At 32.9% G+C, this 13676-nt stretch overlaps 1 protein-coding gene across 2 annotated transcripts in view; it reads left to right on the forward strand.

The window, feature by feature from the left end:
- The first annotated feature begins 3538 nt into the window (after positions 1-3538).
- LOC106467496 (ubiquitin carboxyl-terminal hydrolase 47-like) overlaps positions 3539-13676 on the forward strand; it is a 110169-nt gene continuing 100031 nt past the window's right edge. For both annotated transcript variants that reach the window (XM_013927856.2, XM_022395695.1), the window contains exons 1-3: positions 3539-3678; positions 6732-6851; positions 9570-9753. In XM_013927856.2, coding sequence (XP_013783310.1) covers positions 3598-3678; positions 6732-6851; positions 9570-9753 — 385 coding nt within the window. In that variant the 5' untranslated portion in view covers positions 3539-3597. The remainder of the gene's footprint in view (positions 3679-6731; positions 6852-9569; positions 9754-13676) is intronic.

The following is a 13676-nucleotide window of genomic DNA, read 5'->3' on the forward strand; positions in this document are numbered from 1 at the left end:
TCTTTAATTTTATTTCTTAAACTCTTTGTGAGCCAACCTGTTTTTTTATTTGTAGCTATTCTCTTATATCTATTAGGAATATGTTTACATTCAATATTAAAAAAATTTTTCACATCTGATCAGTGTCTCCAAATAACTCAGCTGCCCAATTCACAACAGATAACTCTTGTTGCATCCCTCCAAAATCAGCTTTTTTGAAATTTGTAACCAAAATATCATTGTTCCTTATCTCCGTATGCAGCAAAACATTGAACCTAATAGAGCATTGATCACTTGCCCCTAGATGTTCCCCAATTTCCACCTTTTCAATCATTTCTGTATTTGAAGTTAACAATAAGTCTAAAATAGCATTGTTTCTAGTTGGTTCCTTGACTAACTAGACTAATTAGGTTTCGTGGTACTCCGTTGAAGTTTCTCCAGTAAAAGACCTTTGTTGTTGGAGGTTAGATTGGGTCTGGGCATCTCTCCTGTGCAAATTATTCTCCTCTGATTGTCAAATAAAACACGGGAGACCATTGTCATTTTCCAGTTCTTAATCGTGGGGATGGTCGACTTTGAGAGTTTCTTACTGATTGTAAGAGAAAGTCCGAAATGGCAGCAGAAATGCAGTGGAAAGTATGGTAAGGATGTCCATGCCAGTGTAGTGCAAGTCACCCTTTATTATATAACGTGACAATTTCCCAAGGTTTGGCTAGCCATTTCAGCAAAGTGTTCTACTACTACAGGAAAGGACCTGTGTCCACATGTTTGTAATGTATGGTGAGTAAATGATACAACAGAACATATTCCAAATTGTATGGTCTGACCATTGCACTAGCCATGCTACACCTCATGTCCAACAAGACTGGTTGTGTGAATATGATCGATTGGTTGCCCATCCCTGCAACAGTCTTTGACTTTCTTCTTTCATACTTCTGTGTGAGAAAAATAGTTTACCTACATAAGATTTTTGCAGTCTTCCATGAGAGTTGCCCTTCTTGTTAGACCTCACTATAGGGTGTCACATTCCATGGGCTTTCTTTTTCAGTTACCTTCTCTGAAGGTAGCTAACTTAGATTTTAATAATTGCACCATATCAGTGCAGGATTCTAGATATTGTGTGAAGGGAGGTACGGAAATTGTTTTTGAAGTTCAAATTTACCTTAACTGAAAATGTATTTCAGATAGGTACTTACTTTTCTGCACATTTTTCTTACCTTGTCTAAGAATGAAGTTAATTTCAAGCCCAAGTGCTTATGGTGATCTACTGTTCATGGATGATGTGTCACCCTCCTATTGGGGAATGGCTATTGTTGAATGATGATTACATCATTCACAAGTGCAGTTCGTGTTAAAATATATCTCGGATTTGAGATAGCTCAAGATATGCACAAAATCTCAAAGGCAAATGCACGATGAATAGTGACTGTGTGTAGAGAAGTAAGTATTTATTGAAAATACATTTTCAGGTAAGGAGAATGTTAAGTTTCATGTTTTATTAAATTATCAATATTAGTATTATGTTCATCAGTACATTAATTTCTTTTGTACAACATTGTCCCATAATGTGTTAATTTTAATGTACTGACTGTTTTGTAACACATGATACATAGTAAATGTTTGGTTATCATTGATTTTTATTTATTCCTAATTGATGAGCTGAGAATTACTATATGCAGTGAAAATATTTTATTGGAGTAGCTGAATGTATGTATAAAATTATGATAAGAAATGCTTAAATCTGTTTTACATACATATTTGTTTGAAATATCTTGCAACAATATTAACTCCTGTATGTACATAGCTAATCTGGAAGTAGATTATGTACAGGTAGTTTTTTATTCAAACACTTTTATACACAAGTTAGGAGATAATTTTGAAATGTACTCCTGTTCTAGAGTACTATATAGTAGATAACTATGCAATACATTTAAACCTATAGTTCCAGTCTTTATATATATATATATATATGTAACATATCAACTGTATAAATGCTCATGTTCTTTGATTTGTTTAATTTGCTTTTTTTGCTGAGGCAAAGTTCTTTGTTGAATATATGTATACTTCCTATATAAAAAAAACATGTTCTGTATTATATATATCTGTGTGTGTGTGTTGGAGTAGAACTTATGTTTTTGATTTGTTTGACCTAATACTGGTTTTCTTAATGTTATGATGCAATGAAACATATCTTTGAATTTATTGTAATGAGAGTATACATTAATTTATAAGACTCAACATAAAAAAAATGAGAGCTAATTAAAGAAAAGAATATTTTTTCACTTCAAGGCTGTTTTAGTTTGTTTGAAATTCCATTGGTTCAATATGGCCAAAAACATAACTGATATACCTAAGTTTTGAACATAGTAGAAGGGTTGTTTATAATTTCTCTTTTAGGTGTATCATTTATTAAGGTAATAATAATAATTTAGATAGCTTTATCAGATCAAAAAATACTTGTATGTTGGAAGAGAGAGGTGATTTTCTGTAGATTACTGTAAGTAAGTATTTGCATACATTAGTATATAGATCTCTCTCTTAAGAGATTTCAGACAAGATTTTAGGAAAGTATACAGTTTGAGGAAAGGGAAGAAGATAAGATTAAATAAGTTTATGTTTGAGTGGAGGGTTAAAGTAAAATTTTACTTGTTTTAGGGAACTTGCTTTTTAATCATTTTTGCATCACAAAAAATCTGTATGACCAGTTTTTATGAGTTTGTATGATGTATTCAGAAAAAATGGCTGGTTTATGTAATCTACTGTAGGCAGTGTTTTATGAATAATGCACTTTTTTGAAGCTTATCTTGTTCAGTAACAGGGGATATAGTTTGTAGTGATTTTTTTTCTATTTTTGACATCTGTTAATGCTTCATGAACTTATGTGTAAACTCATTTGTTAATTAGATCTCTAGAGTTAAGCTAGGTTATTCAGTAAGTATTTTGATGAAGTGTCCAGCAAGAGAGATATAAATGATTTTCCATATGATTTATGTGAATGAGACTTAAATATGTTGATTACATGTTGAGTATAGCATTATGAGAAAGTTAACAAACTATAATCCTTTGTTTTGGGTTTTAATTAACATTTGATGTTGCAAAATTTTGTTCCTTTTCTGAGTGATCATTTGCATATGTAATGTAGTGTTGAATCAGTGAGCAACATGTGTACATGGCCATACTTGTATATGAATAAGTAGACATGTACCATTCAGCTGCTTAGGAAATATTATGCAGGATGAAAAAGTTCTTATTGATGGCTTTTTATAACTTGTCAGCAGTTTAATTGTTGAAAGGGAAATCTTGTTCAGTATATTTTTCATTGGTATTTTTCTTTATAGTTCTTTAGTTATGTATAGTATGTAATTTATGGTTTGTACATCTGTGTTTGAATCATTTCAGTATTGTTGCTAAATGTATTCTGCAAGTCAAAATTAACAAACATTTCTCACACAAGTGATTAGTATTTGTTAAATTCTAAATGCAAATCTATGTAAAGTTTAATATTCTTAATTGTAGTACTTGTATTTTGCAAGAAACTGAAAGCACCTTTTTTATGTACAGTGGCAAAATTCAAAGGTGTTGTTGAACTTGCCAGCATCTACAACTGCTGTTCAGTTGATGGAAGAAGTTGGAAAGAAGTGCCATTATCATCCTGATTCATTTGAACTGGTACTTCAGAGAATGCCTGATGGAGAATCAGTATGTATATGTTTTTCCAAAATATTAAAAATGTGATACTGTTGCAGATTTATAAGTATTTTATATATGTTTTACATTCAGAATTTTGGTGTAAGATAAGGTTCTACTGTTTTTAATGTTTTAAAAAAAATTAAATCTCAAGTGCATAAAGTACAGCTTAAAAAAATGTTTTGTAATTGGCAAAAAGAAAGACAATAACAGTGATTGAAAATTCACTCCTAAATTTAGCAAAATATTTTATTATATTACAATTAAAAGATAGATGTCTATGCTGGATTTAACTGGGTTTTCAACTTAATGGAATTTAACTTATGAAAAGCCAGTGAATTCTAGTGTTTAGCTATTGACCTCAAGGAGCATTTTGTTTCCATTTGCTAAACCAGATGAGATTGTGAATATTCAGAAAACCTCAAGTAAAAACAAAGCATTCAGGCAATGATTCTTTTTTTTATCATTTCATATTTAATTTAAAAGGAGGTATAATTATCACAACTTGTATAGAACTTAGCTGTGTACATGCCTGTGGGAGTTTGGGAACCTGGACATTTTATAGCTTGTGTTTTGGTAAAATCATTATGTAGTAACTAATTTACAGTAGCTCACCTGGTTTAAAATGGTTGCTAAATGTTGTTTTAATATAATAACAAAAGAAAAACATCAGAATATACATGTGGTTACATTATGTCTTTATTCAGTTATTTCACTGAACCAAAACATGGAGTTGCAAAATGCATAGTTTAAAACTAGAATGTTAGAAATGTATATTATGAGCTTATGAATTTCCACTATATTCTTTCATTTAAGTGGCTCAATTTGATAAGAAAAAAGAGCTAAGAATATAGTATCCCTTAGTTTTTTCTAAAGTTTAACATTAGAACAATGGTATTATTCAAAGTACAAAAATCGAAATATACTCGTTCTGTCATTCAATTTTATTTCTATGGCAACTAAGTAAATCCCACCCTTAGTCTAATAACATTTGTAATTGCTTGAAATATTATTCTGTCAGACTTAAGATTTTCAATTTATTTCTGTTTTGGTAATTTTAATAGTAAATATGTTGAATGTATGTGAAAGTATTCATAGCATAATGCATGTAGGAACTCATTTAATGAAGAAATTACTGTATGCATAGCAGTCTAGTGCCTCAGTAACCTTGTATATTTGTTGATGTGCAAACATTGCAGTACTTGTTACCATTTTTGTATTACATTCAAGGGAACTCTCAATCTTTGATGTTTATAAATGTTTTTTTTTTCTTCTGCAGTATATTAACAAAATTAGAAGTAAGCCTGCATACTGAATCACATCACTTAGGAAAAATTTACATTTGTAAATTGTAGTCATGAATTATGTTGAATACAAAGTTAATGGAACTAAAATAAAAGCTGTATTCTTGGCCACAGAGTAAAATGGCCTAATTTACAAAGCTAGTCAACCACGTGCTGCAATTTACCATTTTCATAAGTCTGCAGTGATCTTTAAAAATAGTTTTGGAATAGATAAAAATACTTGCTGGATTTTGTTAGTTGTATCTTTTTACCTTTTATATGCAATGTGCTAAGTAAATGCAGTACTGGAGTATATTTATTTTTTTGTCTGTCTACCCTGTTTTTGTTCATAAAAAAATTGGAACTGCAGAAATTAATAATAACTTCTTATCACATTTTTTTTGTAAATTATTATAAATTTTGTTTTTAAGACTAATAATTACAGCCCCCTAGTTGGACAGCGTTAAGTCTATGGATTTATAATACTAAAATCAGGGGTTCAATTCCCCTTGGTGGACACAGCAGATAGCTCGATTTGGTTTGCTATGAAAAACACACACTCATATGATTGAATTTAGATATTAACATCAAATCAGAATTTAAGATGAGTATTAACAGATACGGTGTTTTTTGAGGTGAAGCATGTTTTATGAGAAATTAACCTCTTTCATTAGTGAACCACCCTTTGTGTAGCTGTATTGATTAGATGGCAGTGTCTGATTAGCTACTGCCATTTAGCTGTAACCATTTCCACATACCACCCAGATGGAATATCAAGATTAAGATGATCTTCCTTGATATCACTTCCATTGAAGTGGAAGTTTCCCCAAGGCTGCCTTGACTGCACTCATGTGGTCCATGCTGCTACCAGATTAACAATGAGCCCCAATAAGCTGCAGATGCCATTTTTTGATTATTTCAAAAACTAATGACATATTGGTACTTTTGTGGTCTTTGCACATTTAATATGGTAATAGTAGATGTATAGAATTACGTATAGGCACCAGCAATTTTAGAATTAAAAAAAAATATATATATAATAATAATAATAATAAATAAATAAATAAATTTTTTTGCACGATGACTGGAACTGTCCTAGTTTCAAATTCATAGAGTAGGATTTTTCTTTTTTATTCAGTATTTTAGAAAATTGAGTAAGCCAGTCTTTCCTTTATTTTTTCAAAGAAGCCTGACCTTAGTCATAGAAACAAAAGCTAGCTCAGACCTTGATATGTATTATTACATCTAATTGTTTTCTTTCTACTAAGAATTTAATGGTTTGAAGACTGTTTATAAAACAAAAAGTAAGAATTTGGCAGGATCTGTTTTTGCAGAATTTTAGTGGATATGAAACACACTGTGGTAGGAAACTAATGCTTCTTAGCATAATTATTATGCTATTTATTAATTATGTCACTTTTTAATGCAAATATTGAAAGAAGACAGATTAATATGAGAAATGAATTCAATTTTCATGCTGAATACAGATAATTTCCTTTATATAGTATTTTTGCTTTTAATTATTTTGAAGTACTTAGTACCAATATAAATGTAGACCAACAGCTTTGAACAGCCACTACTTGTGTAGTGTAAAGATTACAAGTTTGAGAGTTACTATGTAAGCCTTTTGTTTCTTATGAAAGATTTTGAAATAAGTATATTTTTTCTTTGAATATAAACCCCTTCATTGTTCTTTCTTTTTTTTTTTTACAAGTATGTAAATACATAATTGAAAATAAAATATACACTATAGTTTAAAAAATGGTTTTATTGTTTATTTAGGTGATTATCAATGATCTCAAAGATCAAACTTTAGAGGAAGTTGGCTTTCGATGTATTAACAATGCAAGAAATATATTGATAATAGGAAACAGAAATGGGGAGCCTCCACAAAAAGTTGAGGTATTATTTGTATATTTCTTTCTTTTTTAGTAATAAGAATGTTATTCTGTTTAAAGATACATTTTAAATTTACTTTAAAGGAACATTATTTACATAGTCTGAGTTATTCTAATTCCCAATAATACTACCATAAGTTATTATTTTATTCACATTGTACATTTTTAGAAAAATATGGGTAAACAGAGTGCTATTTTGATATTTTTCCAGAAATACTTTTACTTTGTAATGTAAATAGTAAAATGGATAAAAATGATTGTGTGTAACAGGTGAAGTAATACTTCAAGTACGACCTTAGAGATCTTGTAGCCTTATTATAGGTATTATAACTTGCAATAACTGTCCAGAATTTTACATCAGAGAAACACATAGAAAATTGAGAACCAGATTCACTGAACATAATAAAAACCCTCCCATGTTTACCACCATTGTAATTCAAAAAACCACGGTATATCCATACAAAACACTAATTTTAAACAAAGAACTTAACATCAATAAATGCAAAATAAAAGAAGCTATCTTAAATGAAGAAAATAGCCCCACCTTATATCAATGAAGCAATATCTGGTTATGTGACCTCTTTGTTCTATACTGTATATATATGTATCTCTATAAGCTACTTGAACCTGAGAATGACAAAATCTTGTTGGAACATCGTACATTTTTAATAAAATAAAGCTTTTTCATTACCCGGTCAAGCCATCTCAAAACCTTTATATACTGTAGGTATATCAAAAGTACAAATATTACAAAAGGTATAGAGTAAGTTTTTGTACATGTATTTCTCCTTGCAGATGATATTACACAGAAGTATAGAAGTGTGATGACCCAAACTCCAGAAATGGTGGTAGTGGTGGTGGGGTATATTAATTCATAATTGTACAGGGTATAAATGTAGTAGCTATATATATATTACAAGCAGGTACATAACCTGTGGTATGTTAATCACCTTGCATCATAATGATCGTATATGTAGTACCATTATCAATGATAACATTGTGGCAATGCTGTCAGTAGCCATAGCCATCCAATATGCACAAAGCCAATCCAATGGTTGTCATTATTTCCAGAAAGATAATCAAACATCAACAGTGTATTTCGTTAAACTAAACTGTTTCAAATTGGACAGTATTGCTATTATTTTACTGGACATAAAAAAAACAACTAAAGAAACAAGATTATTAAGAATTATTAATTTAAAAGGGGGGGGGGGATCTTCAAAAAAATACAGAAACAAGATAGGTAGCTTAAAGTGAAATGCAACTGCAAAAAAGTAAACAAACAAAGTAAAAGCTGTAATATTTAGGAAGTCAAAATAGGGATTTGTAGCTTGAGGAAATAATGTTAACACTATGTCCCAAACCTTAAGCTTGTTTGTTTACTTTATTTGTGATTACATTTTCACTTTAAGCTGCCTATTTTGTTTCTGTAATTTTTTAAGATCTGTATGTCAGTTATTATCAAGCAAGAAATACTGCTATTCTGCAAGCATACCATTTTTCCAATTTTCATTTCAAATGTTTATTGATAATGGTCACAAAAGTTGTGAATTTTCATTTCCAAAACATTATTGTTATGTTATCTGTAAGTCTGAGTAAAATATTTGCAAAGCACAAGAAAAATTAGGTTGTAGGTAAAAGTTACAGACCATAATTTAAATTGTTGGATTAAGCATGGAAAATGACAGATTAGTTAATGAATGTTGTTGTAATATTATGTAAACTACAATCAAGATAGTTTAAAGAACAAGGCAACAGGTGTAATATCATAACCTTTGTATCCTAACTTAACATTTAACTTTTAATTGATTACATATAGACTTGGAGAAGTTGATACATTGTAAAGTACTAACTGTTCTTTATAATGTGAGTAGAGTTTAAAAATCTGAACAGACTTTTTCAGTATAATTTTGCTATCTGTTAGCCAGTAAACTTGTTTGAATTTTTCATTACTTAAAATTCTTCCATTTTTGTGAAAGACAATATGGACCAAAAGTTAGTTGCCCAAGAGCAATGTATAATTTTAATTTCTGTATGGCTTGGACCTATGTGTTTTGATGCTGCAAGTTAATTGTATGCACACACAAGAGATTTAATTACGAGGATAACTGATGTTTGGACCACTCTGCTTATAAGTCGAAAATGAAAAAAGAATTTCAAGTCAGTATGAACACTGCATATGTTACAATATCTGAATACTCCTCACAAAATTATGTGAAGAGAGGGATTCCCCCCCTCCAAATATTATCACACTACTGTGTTTTCTTACTCCACAGTCATGTCAGAAGGTGTATTTATTTTAAAGTTAACTAATTTTAACCACTAATTATGGAATTACAAGTATCATAATTCTATTGTAATAAAATTACTTGAATTATCTTTTGTAATAAATTTATATAATTTTAGATGGTAATAATTCAGTAAAAGGGTTATTATTCTGACTTTCTTAATGTTATTTAGTGAAAACAAATTAATTTGTATTAAGCTCAGTTTTCATAAATTACAAGGTTCCTGGAATTTTATAAAATGTTATATGTTGCATAATCCTTGAAGCATAGTTATTGTAATGTTTTTCATCAGGTGGTAGTGGTCATCTAATTGATATAGTAATTTTTTGCACAATAATGTGATTATTTATGTATTTAAACAAAATAAAGGTTAATTTGAGCATTTGAATTATAAATATGTAATTATTATTTGTTACATTTATTAAAATTTTCAGGTCAGTGAAGATACTCCTCTTGTCAAGGATCGTGACATCCAAATGGGGTCAGATTTCTCTCTCTCAGCATCGGGGGATGCTGGAAGTACTCATGTTCCTTCAGCTGCACTGCCATACAGTTCAGGTTCTAGTGATTTCAGTTATGGTTGTAGCTATGCAAGTGCTGTTATGAAACAAGATACAGGTATTGGCTCTTTCACACATCTGATTATAAGAATATTAATAATGTTGCTTTTTTGTACTGCTGTATTTAATGGTTGTTTTATATCAAAAGATTTTGCAGACCATTTATTATAAGTTATTGCATTTATTCCTTAGTACTGTGTGCACAACAGGGGTCAAAGTTTGCATGTCACAACAATTTTACAGAGTTACATTAAAAATATATTCTGATACGGTACATTATCTCAGCTTACATGTATAGCTGTTCTTGTTCAGTGCACCACAATCAGTGCGTATTGCATGTAAATTGTCATGTGACAACCGTCCACCAATAGGAGTGTGACACATCATCCAGATGCATGTGACTCCCTCTATTTGATTCTACTGAACTATCATTTCTTGTTAAGCAGTGATTGAGTGCAGACTTTTTTCAATTGTGCTCTTTTCACATGTTCATTTAGTTGGGTTTTTTTGCGAAGAAGTGATTTACTTGATTTTTTCATTTACTATAGTTAGTTTTCTGTAGTAGTTTGTCACAATAACTTACTTTTGTTTACTGTATTTTTTTACTGATTCTGACTTCTTCACATCGTAAGATGAATTCCAAGGTTTGTGTTTTACACCTTCTGATATTTTTATCACTACTTTGAGTGTCATTGTACAGGCTTAAGGCCTGGGGTCTCGATTGAGGAATTTTCGGCTATCATTTATCGGGAGATTGATTGTTATACGAGCCGTCCTTCTTCTCTCGAAGAGGTTCAGGTTCCTCCTGCATCGTATAAACCTTTTTATCATGAGGAGGACTTTGACAGCCTTTTTCCTCTTTCTAACTATGCTGTGTCTTCCCATGCCTCTCCTACTGAACCTACTAGGCCTAACTCTACGTTTTTGGATATGCTTTTTCAAGTGAGTTAATTTTTCTCGTTTTCATCAGTTTCATATGATATCATTCTTTCTTTGTTACATGATATCCATTTTTACTTAAGACTACTTTGTTTTCCTTCCTTTCCCAGATATCAGGGTTTATGCTGTGCTATTTGTTTCTCAGTTGAGGGCTGGTGTTAGCATGCCTCACCCTTCATGTGCTTATGATCATTATGCTTTGGCTTATCAGCAGACTGATCAACCCTTTCTCAACTCTCAGCAGTTGGATTTACTTTTGCCAGTGTCGGGGCTGTCCCTGAAAATCCTATCCATTTCTCCCACGCCTAGTTTCCCACTTTTGTCCTACCCTTTCAGCTCTTTTACAGTACTTGGCCAACATATACCTCATATCTGAGGCACTCCATGGATCCCCTGAGGGGTTTTCTGGGAATACCCTTTTCCTTCCTTACAGACTTTTTGGCATGATTGTCGTCTTTAGCCCTATTCCTTTACATGTAGTTTTGTTGCTGTTGGGATCTTACTGGGAAGGATGCTGTCTTGTCACAGGTTCTTCTACCTTCCTCTAATCTTCATGAATTATAGGTGGCTCCTTTTCTCCATTGGTCTGTTTGGAGATTTTCTCAAATCATTGGAATCACCTGTGGAATCTGAGAGACCACAATCGATCCTTTAGTCTTTGATTGTTTGCTTGTCTCATGACCTCTCCCACAATTGTTTCTTGTGGGAGAGGTCTTGTGCTTTACCAGTTCCTACCACTAAGGGTTCAAAATTTCAAAGTGTGTCTCAACATCAGGTTCATCGTTGCCAGTTCCTGTGACTATCAAATCTTTTTCTGTCCAGTGGGGGCATGTTTGACTGATTTTGTTCCCGTGTTGGTATTCACTACCGATTCTTGGGTGATACCAGTTCTGTCAGAAGGACTTTTCATTCATTTCCCTCCCCACCACTTTGTCTCCTGTTCCAATTTCCTTCCAATTAACTCAGAAACTTGCTATGAGTCCAAGGCTGTGCAGACTCTTCTATCACAGAGATCTATTGAACCTGTCAATCAGCATTCTCCAGGTTTTTACTCCAGGCTTTTTGTTGTCCCCAATTCAAATCGGGGGACTGGCATCCTGTGATCCATCTGTTCTGCCTCAACCAATTTCTAGATCTTCCCCGATTTACCATGGAGTCCTTTATCACACTCAGGTGGGTTTTCTTCTCCAGAATTGTGGATGACCACAGTAGTCATCTTGATTGCCTATCTCCATATTCCTATTTTTCATCAGTTCAGATGCTATCTTTGGTTTGTCCACTATGATGTTGTATATCAGTTTCATGTCTAGCCTCTCAGGTTTGATTCAGCACTGTATGTAGTTTATCAGGCGATCAAGGCTTTTGCATTTACAACAAGGGTTTTTGTGGTCACCTGTTGCATTGTGTCTGGTGTTGGCATTCCTCCAATGTTTTATATCCCCTTGTTCTTCTAGTGGAGTATGACAGTCCTTGCCATTTTCCAGTTCTGAGCTGTTGGGAAGGTGGACCATGGAGTAGTCCTCGTGAATGTGATCACTTCTAGTCAGTAGAGATTAGGGCAGTTGTGTGCTGCCGGTGTAGATGGTGTTTGATCCTCTAGTCGTGGGCTCCACCTCCGTTGTGGTGGGTCTCAGAGGTTGATGTTGCACTCAGCTTCTGTGTGCTTCTATCAGTATAAATCCTCACACATGTGTTGGTTGTGTATCCTCATCCTAACTCAATTTCATAGTTTTGCCTCATCCTTTCCACCCCCATGCAGTGGGTTCCAGAGATTGTTAATGTGTGCACATATGCTTCGGGTTCTGTGCGGTCATATCTGGAAAATTATATTGTTTGGGGTGAACACCGCTGAGAGTTTTCACTACCTGAGGCTGATGTTACACAGTGGGGGGTCACTGTCTGATTGAGTGTGGTTTGATGTAGCCTTCCACATTGGAACATACCTTCATATTGTCATTCACATGTTGGGTTCTCAGATATGTAGATGGTTGTTGATATGCACATATGTGCCCTGTTTAGTAGATTGGTTTGGAAAGCATATATTCCATTCTACTCAACTTGAGATGAAGACAGTGTGGACCCTCCTCCTGCCACAGGTTGGAAGTTATAATCCTGATATTGCTTGTTTTTGGACTGGAGTTGAACAGTCACGTATGGTCCATCACACCCTAGATAAACTACACCTTGGAGCATATCCATTTTAGCTTTTCACCACATTCCTGTCAGAAGATGGGTCTTCTACAGTTTTTCTTCACCAGGATTGAGATTCTGGGTTTTCTCTCCCTTTTGTGCTCCTCCCACGTTCCGCCCGTGTATACGACACCTATTTCCACCTTGGGTGCAGAGTATACCTGGTACAGAAGTGGTGCGGTCTCCCACATATGTTCCTCTGCCAATGGGGATCAAACTTCATGGGTGTTCTCTGAATGTATTTGAAGGATACTTATTTCTATCCCTTATGGTCCCTCCACTTATCCAATTTGGGATTCTAGCTATTCATGTTGTGAGCGGAGGTAATGCACCGTATCAGAAGTTGTTATTTTCCTACACTAAAAACATATTTCTCACACGTCCCAGCCTTCCTCCCTACTGAAAACCTGTGCTTCCTTTTCTACTTAACTTTTTCAACACGGGCTCGGTCCGTGGTACCGGTTCACGTGACCTTCTGTACTCTTTTATTTTGAAGTTGACATAAATTTGATACTTATAACCCTATATATATATATATATTGGGTATATCTTTACAAAATTTGGCAGTCTTTCAGTTAATATTACAAGTCTTTCACATACAAAAAGTCGTATTTCTTAGTGAAGTACTTTTGATAAAGTAAAATAAAGTTTTGTCCGTGAATATATTGAGTATTTGTTTTGAATAGTCCATGTGCAAAGTAATTTTCATGTTAAATTAAAAATAATTTTTACCATTTCAAAAATCTCAAATTTCCTTTTTGTAATCCCTAAAAACCTCTTAAATGCATTTCAAACGTTTTTCTTTGCTAAATTCTTATAGTTTATATGTTATTTTCTCCACCCTAATCTCAA

Source organism: Limulus polyphemus, unplaced genomic scaffold (genome assembly GCF_000517525.1).
Source record: "Limulus polyphemus unplaced genomic scaffold, Limulus_polyphemus-2.1.2 Scaffold2635, whole genome shotgun sequence".
Lineage (NCBI taxonomy): Eukaryota > Metazoa > Arthropoda > Merostomata > Xiphosura > Limulidae > Limulus > Limulus polyphemus.